Source organism: Choloepus didactylus, chromosome 1 (genome assembly GCF_015220235.1).
Source record: "Choloepus didactylus isolate mChoDid1 chromosome 1, mChoDid1.pri, whole genome shotgun sequence".
Taxonomy (NCBI): Eukaryota; Metazoa; Chordata; class Mammalia; order Pilosa; family Megalonychidae; genus Choloepus; species Choloepus didactylus.
The window spans coordinates 120,801,783-120,823,761 of NC_051307.1; the positions used below are offsets into that span (position 1 = coordinate 120,801,783).

The window sequence follows — 21,979 nt, forward strand, 5'->3', positions numbered from 1 at the left end:
TTGAGTTTCATTGCTTGAGCTATACAAATTTGTAACTATCTTCTTTCGCCCACACTTTATAGAACTTACGTTGCAAGCAGGGCTCTAGAAGAAAGTGGGTTTTTATTATCTTTTTCAACAGTTATCTGCATTTCGAGTCAGAATGACTCAGGAGCTTTGGACAAAGACTCCACACACTAAAACGACTGGTTTTCTGTTTGAGCACCTTCAGGCAGGAGCCTTTCACATGCATGCAATACAGACTTGTGTCCTCCAGAGTCCGCTGTGCAGCGCCCAGAGCTTTCTCAAACCTGGAGCGTCTGAAACACTTTGCAAGGACACCGAAGAGGGGGCACGTCAGCGCTCCGACTTCCTCCCGACGCCGCCTCTGATTGGCTCCTGGGCACATAAGACCCGTGAATGAGTGACAGCCCCTGGCAGAAACTTGCTGGAGGTCTTTGGGTGGCGCTGTCCTTTCCTCCTCGCAAGCCCGCTCGGCAGCCGAGCCCGAGGAGGATGAGGTCGTCCTGTGTCCTGCTCACCGCCCTGGTAGCGCTGGCTGCCTACTACGTCTACATTCCCCTGCCCAGCTCCATATCCGATCCCTGGAAGCTGATGCTGCTGGACGCGACTTTCCGGAGCGCACAGCAAGTGGTGAGACGCAACCCACTGCTGATTCTCTCTCCCTTCTCTAAGGAATATTTGCAGGGGGAAACAAAATTTCCAATGTTTGTCCCACGAGAATGCTTATTTTTCTAATACAATGAGGTGTTCGTTTTAAGGTTGGTTCATTCGGGCATTTTCAGGTTGTCGCATTCGCCTCCTTTTTCCTAACATTGGGCTAGATCCATGTTTCATCGTCTGCGTTGGGGATGGAGGAAGCGAAGTTCTTGGATAGAAATTCGTACTGGTTAATCCCTTCGTCTGTCCTAAATGCCCTCGTCTTTGTTGGTGTTCAATGTCAAAAAAACAAAAACCTTCCGTATTTTAAAAACCACCCTCCCCCATCCTCCTTCTTCTATAGGAGCCGGCTCAGAGGGAGTTAAATATTTTAGAAGGGCTGGGAAAAACAGGCTCCGATTGCGAAGACTGCATCCACCTTAAAAGCAGAAGCGGCACGGGAGATCTGCCAGTGTCCCCTGATTATGGCGCTCACCGTTCCCGGGGGCAGCAGGCAGGCTGGGCAATTCTAAGCACTTGAGGAATCACACGGTTCTCCCACTTCATCCACCGTAAGGTGGCCGGGAGGCCTGGCTGGCTCTGGAGGAAGAAGCGGCAGGGCGGGGACAGCCGGTGTTTGCAGGATGCATTTTGTTTTCTGCCTGCCCTGCAGCATTTATTTTCTGTCCCTGGCTGTCAAGGAGATAACATTTGCCTGAATCAGGCAGGGTATCCTGGCCTACTCCATAAGGGCTGCATTTCTCTACTGTATCATGGGTGTGTATTTTTTCCACTCACAGGCAGGGAAATGTAACTGTCTCCCTTGATTCCATGGTAAGTGGCATTATTTTTAATGCCAGATAATCTAAAATCTAAACCACAGTCTGCAGCCAAGGCTGAGACCTATGATTGGACAGTGTTTCTGAGCAGCCTGTTCTACCTAAACTCCTAACCCTTCCCCCCTCCTCCATCCAATAAAAGCAAAACCTAGTCTCCTTCCCTCCCCCATCTTGGGCTTTAATCTCAAGATATTTTTGTAAACTCCTTCCAGTAATGACAGCTAGAGAGACAGACAGTCAGACATCACTTTTCTGAATTGTGAAATACCAGAAAGATCATTCAGACCAGAAAGAATCATATTCTGCCCAGTAAAACAATTTGCCAGTGTTGCCTCAAATTTTCCTGGAGAAAAGGCTATGTGGTATAGCAATAAAAGCATGACTGTTAGGGTTCTTTGAATCCCATCCCAGCCTGGCCCATTGCTGGTTGTTGAAGCCAGACAGTTTACTTACCATCTCCCTGTAAAACCTTCTCCTGGCTTTTGCTGTAAAATATGGCTAATAGCATCCTTGTAGGGTTGTGCTAAGGTTTAGTAATGTATTTAAATGCCTGGTTCTTGGAAAATAGTAATTGTTGTAGTTATTCTAACCGTTTTCTCCAAGGGTCCCATAGGGATTTTGGGGGGAAAACTTCAGGATTGCCCAAATTTGTTGACACAATAAAACAAATGTAAATTGAAAGTAATTTATATCACTGAAACCTTGAGAAGTAGCATTTAAAGTTTGTTCCCCAAATAATTGTAGTTTGAGTTGATTGGCTCAATTGCAGAGGTATTTAAAACTGCTTCAGGTGATTGCATTGTCTACTACCTAACAATGGCAGTCACCTGCCTAGCATTAAGAAATGGGAATGCTGCTTCTATTCTGTTATCATTGGTAAATGCTTTCCCTCTTAGGCCTCCTTGACGTCTTTATCTTGCTCAGGTGAGTCAAATGATTGAGATTGTGTTCATCACCTTTTTATATCTTGGGGCCCTCCAGTATTACCTAAGAAGAAACTACTTAGGATCTCCCTTTAACACTCTTCTTAACCTTAGATGCTACATTAGAATCACCTGGAAAGCTTTAAAAATTGACACCCTATATTAAATTTTCATCATCCCTGGGGATGAGACCTAAGCATCAGTGTTTTTAACAGCTCCTCAGTTTATTTCAATGTGCAGCAAAATCTGAGAAATATTACTCTATAAGATAAATAGAATGCATTGCAGATGCAGATATTATATTACCAGATTTATTGCATACTTGTTGCTGGGAATGAGTCCTTTTATATTAGCATGGATTGGTTTATCAGATTAGTTGGTTGATACTTTGGCTGTGAGAGTCTAAGGGGATAAAATACTAGCTAGGCAATTTTCAGGGTGTATAGCAAAGCCCTCGTAAGACTTGAGTAATGGAAAAGTACAAACAAAAGTAGGACTGGAAAGGGCAGGGGAGCGGTTTTAGGTGGTTAGGCAGCAGAAGACTAGAGGGACAAAAGGAAGGAGTTGCGGAGGTTTTGAAGACTGATTTTAAAATGCTATGGAAGCAAAGATTTAAACATATGGTAATCTCAGTGCCAGTGAAAATACTGGGAAATGTATACTGCTGGAGGAAATGTAAATTGGAACATTTTTTGAGAACAGTTTGGCAGTATCCATCAGAAGCCTTAGAGGTGTATTCTTTGATTTTTTTGGTCTCTGGGTAGAATTTTTTTTTAAGTAAGTAATCAAGAATATAGGCAAAGCTGTAGCTGTAAAGATGGGGACATCTTATAGGATTAAAAACTTTGTTCAACTAGTCCAAGCACTGTCATCCATAAGAAATATGGGGAACACGCAACAGAGATAACCTTAGCATCCTTTCTTCCTTCTTTCTTTTTCCTATTTTTTTCAGTATAAGAGATTAAGTAAATTTTGGCAAAATTGATATTTTGGAATATTATGCAGCCAAAAATATTAGATAGTAAAATAATAATGGCCTGCAAAAGATTTCTGTTGTATGTTAGGTGGGAAAAGCTTACAAAATAGGATGTATACCATTATCCTGTTTAAGATTTTTATATATCAAAATATAAAATGGTATGTATACATATGTATGTATAGAAAAAAGCAGAAAGGTATAATTCAAAATACAGTGATTTTTTTTCTAGGTTGTAAGGTTACATCTTCAATTTTCATGTCTGTATTTTCTAGTTTTTCTACAGTGAACCTTTAATAATAAATTGTTAATTATTCTATAAAGAACATAAGATTTCTTTAAAGAGAAATCCTGGGTTACCTGTATAGTTATCTCATTGCCATGTTTCATGCTCAGTCGCTTAGACCTAACACAGATGGAAGACTTGTGTGACTCTTTGCGGAGACATTGACCCCCAAATGACCTTAAAGGAACTATAGTCTAGTAGAATGGAGGACCCTTATTACTATATGGCTATAAAAGAAGAGGTGGCAGTACCTAAGCTCATAGGAGGGAGAAGTTATGTACAATTCAGAGGGGTGATGAAGATGGTGACTAAAGGTAAAAGCAGGGTCTCACAGTTGTGTAGAGCAAGAGCCCGGCTTGTCTTAACGTCATTTCCTTGATCATCTCCTAATTTACTAGTTTCTGGAACTGTGTTTCTTTTCAATGACGTAATGTAAGAGGAAGGTTGCTGAAACTGGTATTTCTGCTGAATGTTCCACTGTTCTTTATGGGTGACAGTGCTTTTGGACTAGATGAGCAAGGTTTTTCATCCAGTAAAATATCCCCAAACTTGTTGGGATTTAAAGTGACCTCACCTGAATTCTCTGTGTGTGACATGCCTTTGGGCTGCGTGGGTGTGGTTTGAATGTCTATTCTGCTGGAAACCAGACAGGACTCTCCAGCTCATTAACCTTTTCAATAAGAGTTTTGAACTGGAATGTGTACTAATGTAAGGTAAATTTAATTTTAAAACATTGGTATTTTTGTCAAGTGCCTTCCCTGACTTGCAGTGAAACATATTTCTTTAGGTAAATTAGAGATTTCACCAGCCAAAATAATTTTTAGCTGATTTGATGGTACTTTTCTTTAAACACACTGCAGCAAAAAGGCATTAAGAATAGTTTCAGGGGCAGAATTAAATTAGTATAAATTCTGACAGGTAAGTAGTCAGAGCTGATCTCCGTATAAAAAAAACATCTCTTGTTGGATCCAGTTAAACATTAAGGTCAGATAGATTCAGCTACCAGGCATGTAAGACAATGCCTAATTTATATCTTCTGTTTTTTGGTTAGCATTTCTATACATGTATCACTGGGCATCATTATGTTCTTATTTTAATTGGACATCCTATTTCCAACATGTGGCTTGAGCTCAATCTGAAGACATTTCTGCAAGGTATGAAAGTGCAGTTAATCATTCTCAAATGTTCTATTAATATATAATCACTTCTTTTTAAAAAAGTGATCATACATTTACTTTTACTGCCAAATGAAAATGTGGGAATTGTCCACCACTTATTTTCTCCTTAATTTTATATTTATGAAGAATGAAGGAGTGTAATGGAATTCCCAAGTAGGAAACTTGTCTATATTCCCTACCTAATCTAAGACGTGTCATACTATAAACTTTTAATAGTCTATCTTTCAATAATTCCTAAAGAAAATTAAAACCCTACCACCTGGAATTCATCATGCAATCAATAAATACTAATTGAATACCAATGTTAGGAGCTGATAAAACAAAAATGCATAAGACACATACCTAATCTTGAGCAGCTTACAGTCAAGTGTGGGGGAGATAAATCAACTGACAGTTACACAGTGTACAAATGAACGACAGAAGAAGAGTTATGATAAAGGAATTTATCAGTTATGTAGAAACATAACTTTATGTTAAAGTTCACAATAAAAAATGCATTAAAAAGCTATGCAGCCATCTTAGAATTTACGTCTTAAAAACGAAGTGAAAAAAAGCTTGAATAATAATAATAACTAGCATATTAAACATATAGTGAGCATTGACTCTGTGTCAGATACGGTGCTATGTGCTTTGCATACCATACATTAATTACATACTATATTCCTATGGGGCCAGTATGCTTATTTTCCTTATGTTACAAAGGAGGAAACTGAACTGCAAAGAACAGTAACTTGCTCAAGATGACACAGCTAATGAGAGTTGGAGTCTGGATTCAACCCCATCCCATCTTACTCCAGAGCTCAAGCACTAGATTGCCTTTCCTTAGGAGCTAGCCTGGTGAGGGAGGTGGGGGAAGAGAAGAGAGGGGAGAAAGAAGGGTGGAAAGGGCATTCCAGATAGAGGGAGTGGTATGTGAAGGTTCCATTAGGATAGTATGATAAATTAAGGAACTAAAAGTGGTTTAGACTGACAGGGCATAAAGTTCAAAGGTCAAGGAGATGAGACAGGTGGAAAGCACAGGCCAGGTAATGAAGGGCTCGGAGGGCCAAGAAAGGATCCATTGAAGGAAGTCACATGGTCAGATCTGTTTTAGAACAGTACTTCTCAAGTGGCAGTGTCGAGACTGGAGTTTAAAAACAAAAACAAAGGCAAGAGACCACTTAGAAAGCAGTAATTCAGGTGAGTGGTGAGAGCACCAAGAGAGGCTGTGGAGCTGTATGGAGAAAGGCTGACCAGAGCTGCTGATGGAGGGGAGAGTGGGGAGTAAAGGAGAGCAAGGAGTCAATGATGACACCTGGGACAGACTCTGGTGGGTATCTGGTGAATGGTGATGCTGACCCTGATGTAGGAGAAGGGCCTTCACCTGAGGGTGAAGACCCAGTTTTGACGTGTCAGTGGGGCTACACCAAGGATAGCTGTTGTAAATTAGCTACCTATAAAGGCAGCAGCACAGGAGAGAGATCTGAGCTGGAGATAATGGATTTGGGAATGGTCAGTGAATGGATAGTAGTGGAAGTCATGAGAGTGAATGTTTTTTGGAGTGAGAGTAAGACTGGGTCAAAGTTAGACCTCTGGAGGATGCCATTTGTGAGAGAAAAAGGCTAGTCTTAAGATAAATGAGACCTTGAAGAACATGATTTTTGTTATACCTTACATTTACTTTAGGTTTTACAAAAGGTTTTCACATATAAGTCTCATTTTATTCTTACAGTAAGTAACTGACTAGCTTCAGTTATTTCCATTTATTTAGGAAAGGAAATTGAAGTTCAGAAAGTGTCAGTGACATGGACAAGATCACATGATTAGTTATTATGCTGGTAAAACAGGTTAGAATTGAATTTTCCAGATACTTGTTTGGGCTGTCACTGCTGGACCATGTTGAGCTAAAAATGAGGTCCTCTGTGATGGATTTGCCCCTTTTTTGTCTGCTAGTGCTCTCTAACAGGTCCTTCCTACCTTTGGCCATGCATGTGGGAATGTTCATGATATCTTTGTATCATGACTTTTTTTGAGCACCCACAGTTAAAATAAACTACACCCATGCTTCCCAATCTTTTTCATATCATAGAAGAAGATATATTTGTATGGCACAATGGGGTAAACTAGAAGAAATTTGGGGGAAATCTATATGGGCTTGAATGACAGAACTCATAAGATTTATAAAGGGAGTTATACAAATAGTTTCCAAGAAAAATGCCAACTCTGATAAATTTTGAATAGTTGTAAAAATGGTTTTAAATTTTTATCTAGAAAACCCCTAAACAGCAGTATTTTCTGGCACATCTGTAACCCATTTGTGGAGTATCTGTTGGGAAGCTCTCCATATTATATATGTTTAATATAATGAATACATGTTTATTATTATTGCTGTTAAACACAGATAGAGAGTCCCCTCACATATACCTAGGTTTGTAGCTACCAGGGCACTTTTGAGAATGAAAGGGGTTTCTATTAATAATCATGCTGAGATAACAGTTTTAAATTGAAACTATTCCCGGACAAACCTGAATGAATACTCAACCCTTACTTGCAAACATTTAGCATCATCACATCAAAGTTGTAGAAGGATCCCTGAGCTGCTTGTTCTGAGTGCTCAAATCTCACTGACTCTCCAATTCATCCCACTCTATTCCCACCCCCACCCCAGCTCTTATCCCAATAGAATAAAAGTACTAAATCCCTTAACTGGTTCTTTGGACCTGCTACAGCCTGATTGCTCTGCAGAATCCAGCCTCATGGATCCACACTGGTATCTGACACCTTTTCTCCTGCTGTCCCCTTTGCCTTGCATACCCTCTGACCCTCTTATTTTGGCCAACATCTCGCATATCTTTCAACACAACTCAAAAAACATCTCTTTTGAAAACTTCCTATTTTCCTCAGTCAACTGTAATTTCTGTCTTTATACTCTGGTACTGCTTTGTTTTTCTTTGGTTGTCTTAAGTTTTTTCCTTTATATTGATATTTCTTTATGTACAGGCTCCCTACCAAATTATAAGCTTTCTCACCTATCATAGACATAGTTACATGATTTCCCTCTTTCTTTTTGATTTCTTATTTTTTTTTTTGTTTTGGTTTGAAGATCATTCATGATAGAGAAAAGAAAATAGGAATTCAATAGCTACTTCTTTCTGTTCTGCTTTCTTTCAGTCTTCTGTGTTACTCCATCTGCCCCAAGGGTATGGCCTAACACTGCCATGTGTTTGTGACTTGCAACTTAGCAAAAAAATGGCTTTTTTGTTGTCCTTAGCAGGTTTGTTTGTTTTTTAATTCTCATTGGTTTCTGGGTTTTTAATGTCCTCGTAATATCTTTACAGATTTATGCTTATTTTTGAATTTGTAATGAATTAAGTGCCTGTTTTCAGCTAAACCTTAGTTATAATTATAGGCCATCTCCTTTAAGGAACATTGGCAAATTCCCACATTCATTTGATATCTTTCTACCTTTCCTCTTGACTGGGGTAAGTGGTGAATGGCCAATGAGAAATTAATTGGAGAGACCCTCTTCCCAGTTGCCTTTACTCTATTACTGTCCCTGGCCTGGGACACAGACTACCTTCCCTTTGAATGTCCTGTTCTACTTTTCTAAAGTGTAAGATGTGTATCTCACTGCTCCTTGGGTATGCATCAGTTCTAAGAGAGGGTCACATTGTTCCAAGGTTTACTTCACTTCCATTTCATGGCACAATCTTTCCTTGTTAGTGAAAGACAAGTCCAGAGCAGCGATTCTCCCTGTTTCCTTGACCTTAAGGGTAGAATAAGACGCTGGCAGATATCTGCCTAATAATGGATAACGTCTTCTGAATAATAATCACAACAACCTTGTGAAAATTGAAGTTAATTTCCTCATTTGACCAGAAAGGAAATAGAGGCTCAACAAGGTTAAGTAACTGGTTCACAGACATGTAACTGCCAAGTGAGGTCTCCAGGTGGACCCAGGTCTGCTGGAATCTGCTATTATGGTTGCTCAGTCTTCCCCCATCCCCTTTCCCCTCACTCCCTTCACTCTTTTTTTTTTCCCCTTCACTCTTAAATCTATTACACATTGAAAAGTGTTCCATGGTCAAATAAGATTGGGAAAGCCTACATTAATCAGAGTTAATCACGATTTCTTTCTTAACTGTAAGGCATTTCAGAATTCCTACCGTACTAACACATATTTTGAATCTTAAAGAGAGAGTAGAATATATAGTGAGTCCCAAACCTAATTGTTCACAGAGATCCCTTACTTCACAAAATGCCTCACAGAACTGATGGTATGTTTACCAGACTTTGAGGAACACTATCTTAGTGTTTAAGAACATGGACTTCAGGATCAGGGAGACATGTGTTCAAATACTGACTCTGTGCCATTCTAGCTGCGTGACCTTGAATAAAGTATTTAACCAGTGAGTTTGTTTCTTGATTTAATAAATTAGTCATATACTGAATCAAAAGTTCATTAGTATGTAAAGCACTTGGAGCAGTACCTGGCACATAAATATAGTTAATCCATAGTTGATTTTTGGCCATTGTCTACAGTATACTATAGACAAAATAGTAATATTTTGTCTTTATTCTTTTATTTTCACCACTATTCTTGCTAATATGCTACTGCTTTGAGGTTTGTGAATTTCTACACAGATGTAGATCTTTTTAACATGCACTTCTCTTTGTTACGTTACTGGATTTGAATACTGCCTTAACACTTACTAGTTGTATGACTAATTGGGCAAGCAACTTAACCTCTCTGAGCCTTAGTTTCATTATTGGTAAACGTGGGAATAATGATATAGTACCTTCCTCACGGTTTGTTATAAGGATTAAATGAGAGTGTGTATGTAAAATTCTTAGCATGGTGATAAACATATAGCAAGAACTCAAAACCTCTTCTTGTTAAAGTTTTGGAATCCCTGGGCATAGTTTGCTGATGCTCTGACTGGATATATGAGTTGTCGTGTCGTAGTCATCATCATCATCATAGCTAACTTTTGTTATTCTAAATGCTATTACATATATTAACTCATGCTTCATAGCAACTCTGGGAGATAAGTACTATTATTATTTCTTTATCATAAATAAAGAAATTGAGGTACAGGGAGATTAAGTAACTTGCCCCATCACATACCTAGGAAATGTCAGAGCCAGAATTCAAATTCAAGTAGTCCAGCTTTGGAGTCAGTGCTCTTAGAGCTGGAGAAATTGCATGTGCATTAGACTATCAGTGTCTTATAGCAAATATCTCTATCAAGCTTTGCCAGGGTATGAATTCGGTTTTTAATTTTGTGTGTCACCTGAAAAGAGTTCCTTAAAATTTAGGTACTTAAGGAAGGTACAGTTGGTGACATCTTTAAAGCACTTGATTTGTATTGTAGTCATGATGGTGGGCCAACTAGCCACAGTGTGAAGGTAATGAAGAGGTTCTGGCAAACAGAGCTGATATTTTCCTCAAAAAAGGGCTTTGTTTTTGCTCATGGGATTGCAATGTGAGGTGCCTGGAGATCTGGCTTAGGGAGGTGGTCTAGGGAGTGTGGAGAAGATGACTTGACTTCTAACATTATTGATGGCAAGTGTCTTCAGTTGAGCACCGTAACAAAAGTTTACCATGGCCTCTGTCATTCATTCATCGAGCAGCCACTATGTACCAGGCACTGAGAATATAGCAATTCACAAGAAAGACAGTGCCCAGCCCTCCTGAAAACTGGGACTCAAACAGATACTTGTACACAAGTGTTCATGACAGCTTTATTCACAATAGCCAAAAGGTGAAAACTACTCAGGTGTCCATCAATGGATGAATGGATAAACAAAAGGTGACACACACACACACACACACACACACACACACACACACACACACACACACACACACACACACACACACACACACTGGAATATTATTCAGCCATGGAAAGGAATGAAGTTCTGATTCATGCCGCAATGAAAACATTATGCTAAGTGAAATAAGTCAGACACAAATATTGTATGACTCCATTTATATGAACTATCTAGAATAGGCAAATTCATAGAGATAGAAAATGGGTTAGAAGTTACCAGGGACTGGAAGGAGGAGGAACAAGGAGTGGGAGTTATTGCTTGTGGATATGGAGTTTCTGTTTGGGATGGTGAACATTTTGGAAATAGATAGTGGTAATGGTTGTACAACATAGTGAATGCAAATAATGCCACTGAATTTTACACTTAAAACTGCTTAAAATGGCAAATTTTATGTTCTATAGAGTTACCACAATATAAATGAATGAATGAATGAAAGAAATAAGGACACATCTCCTCAGTAATTTAACTTCAAATTTATGTTGGTTGGTTCATTTATGTGGAAACATTTTAACTCTGTACTAATCCTTCCTGTCTGCTTCAAAATAAAGTTCACATCACATGAATATTAAACTTGCTCCATTGTAGATTGATAGTAGTGTAGCACTCAAATATATGTACTCTACTTTTGTCAAGGACAGTGGGTCAGTATTTTACAGGACATACTATGTGTCAGATTAATAGCCACACTGACCAAAACCAATAACTTCTCTCTTTTATTTCCTTATATAGCCAATAAAATTGCATAATTCTATAAGTTAAATGAAGAAAGATCATTTCCTGGGTAAAAGAAAAACAGAATTGTTACTGGTTATATTTACTGAAGGAATTTGTTTGAAAGTATTTTTCAATTACTCTAAACATTTTCTGTTTCTGTAAAAGCATGTTTTTAGGCAAATCACAGAATTTTACCTGCTTAAAAAGTTGAACTTTGAATTGGGTGCTATTGGTAGTAAAGATGTCTTTATGCCATCTTCCTCCTACCCTTCTTCTTTTTTTTTTCTTTTTTCCTTTTTTTCCATTTTCAGGTTTCAGATTGTTGCAAGCACCATGGGTAGCATTTCCAATGTCAACACACCTGTGATCCTTAAAGTTGTTGCACAGCTTTTTGAGTAAAGATTGATTCCTGGGTTTTATGTGCACATGCGAGAGCAGATGTATTTTCCATGTCTGTTCATACAGAACTGAAGTTACTCTTGAACATAGAGTGTTACACTCTGGTACAGCTCTTTGATTTTCTGTTCATGGAGGAAAATGATGCATTATTTGTCCTCTGTAGTGCCGATGTATCTTCAGCAGACATTTGTTGATCTCCCACAATGTGCCAGGTACTGTGGAAACCTTGAGGTGCTAACAGTCTGGTTTGGAAAAATATGCTGAGTGCTACAATTTGTGGAACATAGTGCATAGTGGGTAAGCCCAGAGGAAGGAGCCCCTTGTATGTCGGGGGACACAAGCAGAGCATCCCAGAGGAAGAGTTGGCTGAGCCAGGTCTTAAAGCATGAGAAGAAGCACATTAGATGGACGGGGCACTCAGGAAGCAAGAGCAACAAGTGCAAAAGTCTTGAGGTGGGAGAGCATGGCACAAATGGGGAACTACTTCTATTGAGTTTCTGAAGGTGATCTTTACTGAACATGTTTATCATTGAACCATGGTTGAAACAGTTTCAGTGTTGGGTTGTTAAGGTGTATTTCACTGTTTTAATTGTAGCGACTTTAAGTAAGGCTATTACTAAGATTGTGAAAGCATACAGTCAGTGTGTGAGTTAGGAATAAATACTACTTGGTGAAATAAGCTTTCAACTACTTATTAAAAATATTCTGTTACAAACCCTCAGAGTAGCATCAAATCGTGGTGAACAAATATATAACTCAATTAAAAACAATTTGTTTTTCTACTGTTGTTTGGTTTTAGTTGTTTCTTTTTTGTCTTAAAAAAGTTATTTGCCAATCTTTTTTGTTTTGTCCCTAATATATTGCTTCAGAAAGTTGTTTAAAAGTTTGAAACAAACAACCCCATTATTGGCAGCTGTGGTGCCATACTTGAGAAAAAACTTCTTGTATGTTCATCAAAAGGGTTGAGTCTATAGTTAGAGAACTTGACCTCTTGTTTTAATCACCCAGTCCAGTTTCTCTGTCATCCCTACGTTCTTCTCTCATTCCACTTTATTGATTTCCTCCATATTACTTAACTGCTCTTTGTGATTGTGTATATTGTTGAGTTCCTCCTAAACAATTTGTCTCCCTAAGTAATTCTGTCTCCCCCACCTGGCTGTAAGCTCTGTGAGGGGAGGGGTCATGTCTGTTTGGTTCACCACTCTGTACCCAGCTTCTAAAAGTACCTGGCATAAAGTAGACACTAAAATATTTGCTGAGTGAATAAACGGATGAGCCACCAAAAGTCCCCTGGCAGCTTCCAGTGCCAAGAGGGTACTGATAATATCCTGACAGGAAGTCATCCTTCTACATCTTGTTTCTCAATTCAGGCAGCTTCAGTTCAACCAGCAAAATGTGCTTGTATTTGCCCTGGATTCCTGTTTTCTGTCCGTGGAGAGCCAAGTAGGAAAATGGTAAGAGGTAAGCTGCCTACTTCTTCAGAAGTCATAAACTTAGGTGCAAGAGTAAAAGGAAACATAAGCAACAATATATTCATTCATTCAGCAATAATATTGCACACTTATTGTGTACCAGGCAGCATGCTGGACCTCGGGGAACAAAGATGAAGGAGATAGATTAAAAAACCAATAATAACAATACAACAATCTTCAAGAGTAGAAGTTTGAACCAATTACTAGAGAACATCATGGCAGGAGTGACATCTGAAGGGTGAGTTCAACAAGGTGCCCCAGAGATGGGTATTAAAGGATGAACTGGCTTTTGGTCATGAGATGAAGCCAGGAAAACATCCAGTAAAAAATTGATCCCTATAGTTCAGCCTCCTGTATCTTTGAAGAAAGTATATACTGCATGGGGAAGACAGACAAGTTATGCAGGCGAAGGTGTATACCAGGAAGTGGTGTGTGGGAATATGAGTAGATTAAGGGTGTGTTTGGTCAGAGGGTGGAGAATGTCTTTTAAATTTTATAATCCCTAGCTGTCACAGCTGCTTTTATGTTTTTCCCCATAGAGGCAGAAGTCCTTCAGTAAATTAGAAGTGAATTATTTTTTATTATAAAAGGTATATAATCATGCTTTAGAAAATTTGGGAAATAGAAAAAGTCACCCACAGTCTCACCTTAACACAACCATCATTTGCTTTTCATTGTACTTCTGTTCAGACTCTTTTTGTATATATGTGTCTTTTGTTAGAATCTGTCATACAGTCCAAACTATTTTTTTCATAACGTATTTTACTTAGCCTTATGCTTAAAGGATTTACCATGTTATATTGCATAGTATTCCCGTCTTCCTTTGTAATGGATGCAAGGAACATGTGGCATTATTAACCTAGCTGTTCCCCTATTATCAGATACTGAAAACTGCTCAGTTACTTGCCATAATAAAGAATTTTACAGTGAACATATTTATGCATATAAACTTTTTGTTTTTAGGATTTTTCCTCAAGAGTCTCCCAGAAGTAAGACTTCCAGATTAAAGGGTATAAATAATTTTGCAGGCCCTGTTACTTATTTCCAAGTTATTTTCCAGTTTTATATGGTTAACAGCAATATGTGATTGCCAGTTTTGCTATATTCTTAACAGCTTGAACTGTTGTAATTGATTAAAAAAAAAAAAACTTGTTAATTTGATAGTTTGAATGGGTACCTTGTTTAATTTGAATTTCATTGAAAACAATTGGCATACATTAGACTTTGTTCATTCCTTCAATGAATATTTATTGCACATATACTTCCTGCCAGACATCATTCAGGGGAAATAGTAGTAAACAAGTGTAATTTCTCCTCTCATACTTAAACTTAAAGAAACTTTCATTATTAAAAAAATGCTTAAGAGGTTAAATAGCATTTTCCACAAATGCACATAGCTGGTAAGTGGCTAAGAAGGGATTCCAACCTGCTTTGTCTATTTCAGTCCCATCGTCTTTCCAATCTGCTGCCTTGCCCTGAAAGGGAAATGTAGAGTCTTGTAAACAGAGTGCTTGTTTCTCCAAGGGTGTTGGTTCTATGCCTCATCTAATGATGAGGCCATTGCTAGTACTCAGCGCATATCTAAACCATGACTTTAGAAATCTTTAGGAGATACTTCGTAATGGATATAGTGGATGTAATGAGGTATGTGTGAACATCAGTCTCACTGCTTTATAGTGCCACCTTGTTTATGATCAAAATGTGATCCTTCAGCTTCACACACACCTTGTTATCGGATTACCTTTGGCTTTTCCAGAAATTAAATTCAATCTCAGGGAAGGAGGATTTTCTCTTGTTGGAAAATTACATTCCAAATTCAGGCTTTCACAAACGGCAAATTAGACAAGCCTTTTGTGAAAAACTCCCTGGTGGCCAGAATAACATGCTGTGGCCACTGCATCTTGCCCAAAACCCCCTTTCCCCAACTATATACATTCCAATCCTTAAAAAGACACTAAAAGCCACTACTCTCATTTTTCCATTGGCTCAACGCCATTCCCTCTCAAATCCCACCCTGACAGGCCCCCAGGTCCAATCATCATTTAACCCATTAGCTACATGACTGTCCATCTTTACCAACTGTCCACCCCTGGAAGCTGAGCATAAATACAGCTCTCCCTTTGTCTCGAGTGGGCTGAAGCTTTACTTCAGACACCCGCCATGCTAATGGCACTTTTCTTTCCAACCCCCACCCTGCTGCTGCTGCTCGAATAAAACTTTCCTGCCTGAAAGTCGATTAGTCTCCCTGCCATGTATGACTGCACCCCAAAATTTCTAATAGCTCTCATTACAGGTATTCCAAGGAGTGAGCCACAGCCTCTGAAAGCAATTGTAAAAATACTCGAGTTGGCAGCAGCCATGTTGCTCACGCGTGTGAACTCCATGGTGGACTCCTTTGCAAGGATTAAGATATGTACATGCTATGGAAGTTGCTTTGGTTTTCAGTTTGTGTGAGAACCATCAGCTTACACTCTTGCTTGGGTTGCAGGACCCAGCATGTCCAGGGCACTGTGGATTACCACCAAACATTTATAATATCTGTCAACCTGTCAAGGAGAAGGGCCAGTGGAAATACCCTTTAGCATTGCCCGTGACCCTTAGCACAGTACTGGGTACTTATCATTGTAACACTGAGTTATAAATAGCCCATCCTTGGTATGCTGTAGATGTAGATAGCAGCATTCTTGGTGGGAGGCGAGAAAGACAGCATTTCAGTAGCTCCAGTTTTCTTTCATATGTATCTATATGATGTATTCTCTTTAATCTGTTTCCCTTTCATTCTCTCTTCCAACTCTAACCCAGTTAATTATCTTAGAAAAATTAATCCTTGCCCCCTATTTCTTTTGTGATCCCTCAAAAGTGACCATAATTACCTCTGGCAAGAAGACTATACTCAAATCAAGGAAAAGGACATCTATATTTTGGAAAAAGAGAGAGAGAGTTTTTAAAAAGAAGCAAGCACATCATCTTCTGCAGTCCTTGAGAGGACCCATATATCCCCTTCAGATTCTCCATAATCCCTCTGTCCATTTTCATTGCTCTCTAAGCTTCTTCTGTGCATTAACAATTAAAAATATAACATAAACAACTGAAAATCAAATTATTTCTAATTTTATGTCTTGGTTTTGTTTATCATTCAGATTTGGGGATACAACACCATTAGTAATGCATATTGTTTGTATTTAAAAATGTGATCTGACTTTCAGACAACCAACTTGAGAGTCAGATGCTGGCCCGCAGATGTGTTATTTTTGACCTGCACTTATATTAAACATTTTAAAATTTATTGCCAACACTTAAAACTCAGGATATTTTATCTAACAATCTAGACTTCCTGCTTCTCTTGAAAAATCAGATCACCTGGAAACGCTGGCTGAGAATTCCCCCATCATGCCATCACCTTAGTCAGCACAGTGTTTTTCCAGTTTGCCACAAGCCTCACCATTCCTAGATGTTGCACCTGTTTTACTCATTTACATTAGTTGTCCTGGCCCCTGAAGCCACCCCCTCCCCATTAATTTATAACATAAATTCTATAGTAAATACTTACTTAATGGTTATATAATTAACAAATACTTATTGAGTAACTTTTTATCTCCCCATAAGTGTTCCAAATAGTTCCTTTACATAGCAAGTAAAATGATATAGGCATATAAGCCAGAGGTGTCAGTAGGCAGTAAGTTGTTAGGAACAGCATGCTTGGGAACTGTGAGTAGGCCTATGGCTTGGAATAAAGGAGCTGTGAAGAGGAGCACAAGACTACCTCTTGTTCCTGAAAGCTATCTGACATCTGCCCTTTTAATTCTTAGGTTGTCCATTCACATCATGAATGTTTTGGAAATGCCTAAGTAGAAAGGCCGCAAACAGTTTGTGCAAATACTGACCCACCTCTCTTTATGCAAAGCAGGTTTTCGGCTTTCCTAAAACTCCTTCTTTGTGATACTTCACCCTAGGTTCCCCTCCCCCAAGAGAAAAAAAGGAAAATGCTAGGTTAAATGATTAATACACATTTTGGTTTTTTTATTTTTATTTTTTGTACTCCTTTGTAAATAGACACTATCAAGAAAACACAAACATAAGATTTTAATAATGAATCAATGTGTGGAAGATATTATACAGGTTATACACCTTCCTTCACTGAACCCTGTTTCCCTAAATTCAGATAGTCAGAACATTTTTCGGAAGTGACAGCTTTCTGGCCTCATCAACAGCAGTGTCATGTTCTCCATTCCAACACTGTCCTCTAAAGTGTAAAACTGGTCTCTGGGTTACAAAAGCAAAGTCTTAAAGATAGCATTTTTCAAGGGTTCTGTTTTTTGTTTTGTTTTGTTTTTGTTTTTCAGCACTAGAAATTTCAGGCAGACTGAAGCAATTGATGAATTAGGCATTGCGTAGGTGTTCAACCTTGGCTTGGGTGTTCCAAGGTATACTGTGATAGTGTGGTGAATGGGTTTAAAATGACATTCTTTACTTCACTTCTCTTTTACACTCTTTATAAGCCTCAATTTTCTAATCCTCACAGAAGAGATCAAGAAAAAATAGTTCTACGTTAATTCGTCTTCAACCCCTTATTTTTGATATATTTATTGTGTTCAAAATGAAAATCAAATCTGAAACTTATGGGCTATCCAGGATCTGATAACTTCAATTTAGTATATTTTAGGAGCGTCAGAATAGGGTCACATTTTATTTTAAACCTGGGCCTTTTATTTATCTCCACCACTATTCAAAAAGATTTTAGGCATTTTTTCCTTTCATTTTCTTTCTCCTCTCCAATCTTAGCCCCCACTTATTTCTCGGTGTCATCAGGCACCTCAGAGTGGAGGTCCTCATCCTTCGACTCCTCCTCCTCCTCCAGGTCCTCAGCCGCTAAAGTCCATGCACACCCCTCCATTTCCCCGGTGAGTTCATGAATCTTGGCGAGTAAGGGTCTATAGATATCATTATATATTTTTTCCAAAGCCTGAAATTCCTTATCAAATTTGGCTTCTATCTTATCTCATTGGCTCTGCAGCTTTTTGAGGGCAAGGACTCGGCATTTCCCTGAGCTAGGCAGTCATTTCTGGGCTTTGGCGCATTGTCTGCGGGGAACGGGCTCCGCCGCCATCTGACAAGCGGCGCTGTCAGGGTCTCCACCTTGCGCAGCGGCTTCCGCGATCACATTCTCCGCAGCCGCCAGGCTTGGCTCCGTAGGTCCCTTGTTCTCAGAGTCTGCCGTAATACGGGAGAAGCGGCAAACGTCTAGGGAGGCTCCGGCCGAGGACATGCACCCGAGTTGGACCTGAAAGTACTGGCGGTTGCCGCGGCGGCAACGTCGGCCACCGCCGGGGGGAGCTGCGGGCCGAGAGCGCAGGAGAGAGGCGAGGCGGAGAGGGGCGGCCGGTGCCCTAAAGGAGGCTGCAAATCGGCCCAAAGCCCGGAAGTAGACGCCTCCTCTCTCTCCTACTGATTTTGAGCGAATTTCATCCATTCATCTTTGCGCACCAGCCGCGCGTCGGCCTCGGTGCTAGGATACCGAGATGACTCAGGTCGGGTTTCTGCCCTCAGAAAGCTCACAGGGGAGTCGGCACAAACAAAACCTCACACTGAGGTAGGAGAGGTGCAAAGACGGAGAACCGTTCAGGACACTTGTTGACTCCCTCAGTATAAAGATCAGGTCTGTGCGGAGGAAGAGGTGGTCGGGGGCCTCACAGAGGAGGTGGCTTGAAAGATAAATAGGAGTTCAGGAAAGGGTGCATTCAAGCCTGAAGGAGGACATTGAAACGTTCTACTGTAGCTTGTCATCGCTAGCCCTGCTCTTGGCATCACTGCCCCCAAAACTGTTCATCCATATTCACCCATTACCGTTGCAAGGAAAATCAGTCATGAAATAAAACTGCTCAGTGAAAAACTGTTTCACATTTTGAATTGACTAGGCCAGTGTTTCTCAGACTTTGAAGGGCGAAAGAATCACCTGGAGAGATTCCTGGGCACCCCTAGGGATTCAAATTCAGAGTTAGGGCATAAGAATTTGCATTTCAGGTGCTCCAGTCTATAGACCACCCTTTTGTGTAGCAATGAACTGGACCATTTGTTGGGAGAAATGGTGATGATAGAGGTAAAGAGATAAAAGAACTAGTTCTCAATAACCTTCTATTAAAACAGATGAATTTTAAACATTGATAATTTACCAAACTATTGGTGAGCCAAACTCCTTTTGTCCCTTCTGTTGGGAGCTGTCTCTTAATATAATCAGCCTTCTGCCTCCCTAGGTATTGTCCCAGAGTGGGGGTTGGGAGTGGGGAGTAAAAGTTCTTAAAAATTATCCCCTCAAACCAGATTCAAAATCATCGGATTAGGAGTATTTAATATACTTCTGGCAAATTGTTCTTTGTTCTTAAAGACCTACCTTGTTCAAATGTCACAATGTTGTTAGCTCCTCCAGGTGAAAACTGTTACTTCTTTCTTTATGTATGTACCCATAGTACCTATCATACTATTGCGTTTCAGTCTATACATATGCCTAAAACACTGTCAGCTTCTTAAGGATGGAGCCCATCTTTTTGTTTCCTCTTGTCTCTACATCAGTTATGGTGTCCAGCATACAATAAACACTCTCATGTTTGCTGAATGAGTGAATGAAAGATAGGTATAAACTCTTTTCCTTATAATGGAATATCTAACCTAAAAATCTTCCTCAGGAGGACTATTCAGTTATCTCATAATGTTGTACAAGTATTTTGATTGGGACTTAATATGTTAGAGATTGAACAAATTAGATTGTTCAATGCAGTTCTGAATCTAGACTAAACACTTGAGAGGAATGAAGTGTTTAATTTCTTGAATCCATTTGTTTTAGTTTCCTGGGCTGCTCAAGCAAATACCATGAAATGGGCCTGGTTAGACAATGGGAATTTATTAGCTCATAGTTTTAAGATTAAAAGAAAGACCAAATGAAGGCACCATCAACGTGCTGCTTTTCCCCGAAGACTGTGGCCTTTTGGGGCTGGCTGTAGGCAATCCTTGGTCCTTGGCAACTCTGTCACCTGGCAATGTACATGGCAGCCTCCCCTGGCCCCACAGTTCTCTTCCTGATTCTGTTGAATTTCAGCTTCTTATTCCATGGCTTTCTCTCTGTCTGCATTTCATTCTGCTTATAAAGGATCCAGTTAGAGTATTAAGACCCATCCTGACTGAGGTGGCCCACACCTTAACTGAAGTAACCTCATAAAAAATTCCTACTTACAATGGGTTCACACCCACAGGAATGGATTAATTTTTAAGAACACATTTTCCGGGGTACCTACAGCTCCAAACCACCACACCATTCATACAAGAAGCCTTTCTTGGGGTAGATGTAAAACCTCATTGTTAGGGAATATGGATTCTATCCTAACAGCTAGTGCCTTCCTTCTTGAGCCACTGGAACTGGGGGTCTCCTAATACCTCAGGCCAAGGAATGGCTGAGCTGCATTAACATGAAACTGCTGGCTGTAGAGATTCTAATTGCAGTAAGGCACCACCTTTGCTACTGATGCTAACTTTCTCATGTTGTTTCTGTAGGCAAACTGGCCGTGCTAACCAGCTGGACAGAGATAATATGCTGCGAGTAGGCTAGAGTTTGGGATACCTTTCATGACCTACTTCCCTCCCCCACCCAAATTTTAAAGCTTTTACTCTAAGTGCAGCAAAATTTGTGTGATGAGAGAGGCTTCAGCTTTAAATGATAATTTGGTTAGTGATTGTCTTCTGAGCTCTGAGTTTACATTCAGGGTGTTGGGGCAGAGCAAGTTGGGCTTTGTGGTTCTGATCCTGGCTCTGTCACTTAGAGCTTTATGATCCTGGGTAAAGAATTTAACTTCTCTGAGTCTCTAGAGTGTAAAATGAGTGTAATACCTGCTCTTCCTATTTCACAGGTCCTTGTGAGATGAAACAAGTGAAAGTTAAAGGGGTCATGCCATAAAGTTCAGTACTAAAAGGTTCATAATGCATTGTTATATGAATTAATATAACTATCTGAGTATGTACAAAAGGGTATATAATTTATTATAATCATCATCTAAATCTGGCCTTCAGACATCTGTAGGTATCTATAAAAATAATTTACAGTATATCTTTTGGGCTTACATGCCATTTAAGAAACCATTTTTTCGAAGGCCACGTCCAATTTGCTGCTTCCGGCAATTTACGTAATGTGGAAGATGATCACAACTTCTGGAATATCCAGTGTAACAAACTTGTGAAGTCAAAGCAGAGGGTGTGAGTGGGCAAGCTCTGAATCACCACAGAGCAGAAGGTAGTTTGGAAGGTTTTGTTTAGAAGTTTAAAATTCTTTTGTGCTGCCTTTAGTCAGCTGCTATTTGGAACACTCAAATGAAAACAAATGCCCTTTGTCCTGGCAATCAAGAGAGGCTCCAGCAGCTTGGGTAGCCTCATGGAGGACATTTGTTTATGACCAGTTGTACATGATACACTGGAAGAAAAAAATTGCCAAGTCCCAGATTTTGTCCAGAGAAACTCACAATCTAATTATTGATAATATAGGTGACAAAAATGGGTAAAGAAGAACTCAAATTAATTTTTAAAATCTCATTTCAGCTGTTGTGTGCATGTGTATAGAAGGCAAAGGAGAGTGAGATAGGAAAGGATAGAGAAAAGGCACTACAAGGAAAGGCTTGAAAGAGAAATGTGCTGGTGAGGAAGGGCTAGTGAAGGGGGGATGATGGGGACCCCTTCAGTCCAGAGCAGACAAGGTTA

General features: G+C 39.6%; 2 protein-coding genes across 2 annotated transcripts in view; one reads left to right on the forward strand and one right to left on the reverse strand.

The window, feature by feature from the left end:
• The first annotated feature begins 423 nt into the window (after positions 1–423).
• Positions 424–21,979, forward strand: part of NCEH1 (neutral cholesterol ester hydrolase 1) — a 76,495-nt gene continuing 54,939 nt past the window's right edge. The window contains exon 1 of the mRNA XM_037840561.1: positions 424–633. Coding sequence (XP_037696489.1) covers positions 496–633 — 138 coding nt within the window. The 5' untranslated portion in view covers positions 424–495. The remainder of the gene's footprint in view (positions 634–21,979) is intronic.
• Positions 18,033–18,538, reverse strand: NAP1L5 (nucleosome assembly protein 1 like 5). The gene is given in 3 exon segments (XM_037803920.1): positions 18,033–18,298; positions 18,301–18,335; positions 18,337–18,538. Coding segments are annotated over 3 exon segments (474 nt in total). The 5' UTR covers positions 18,510–18,538.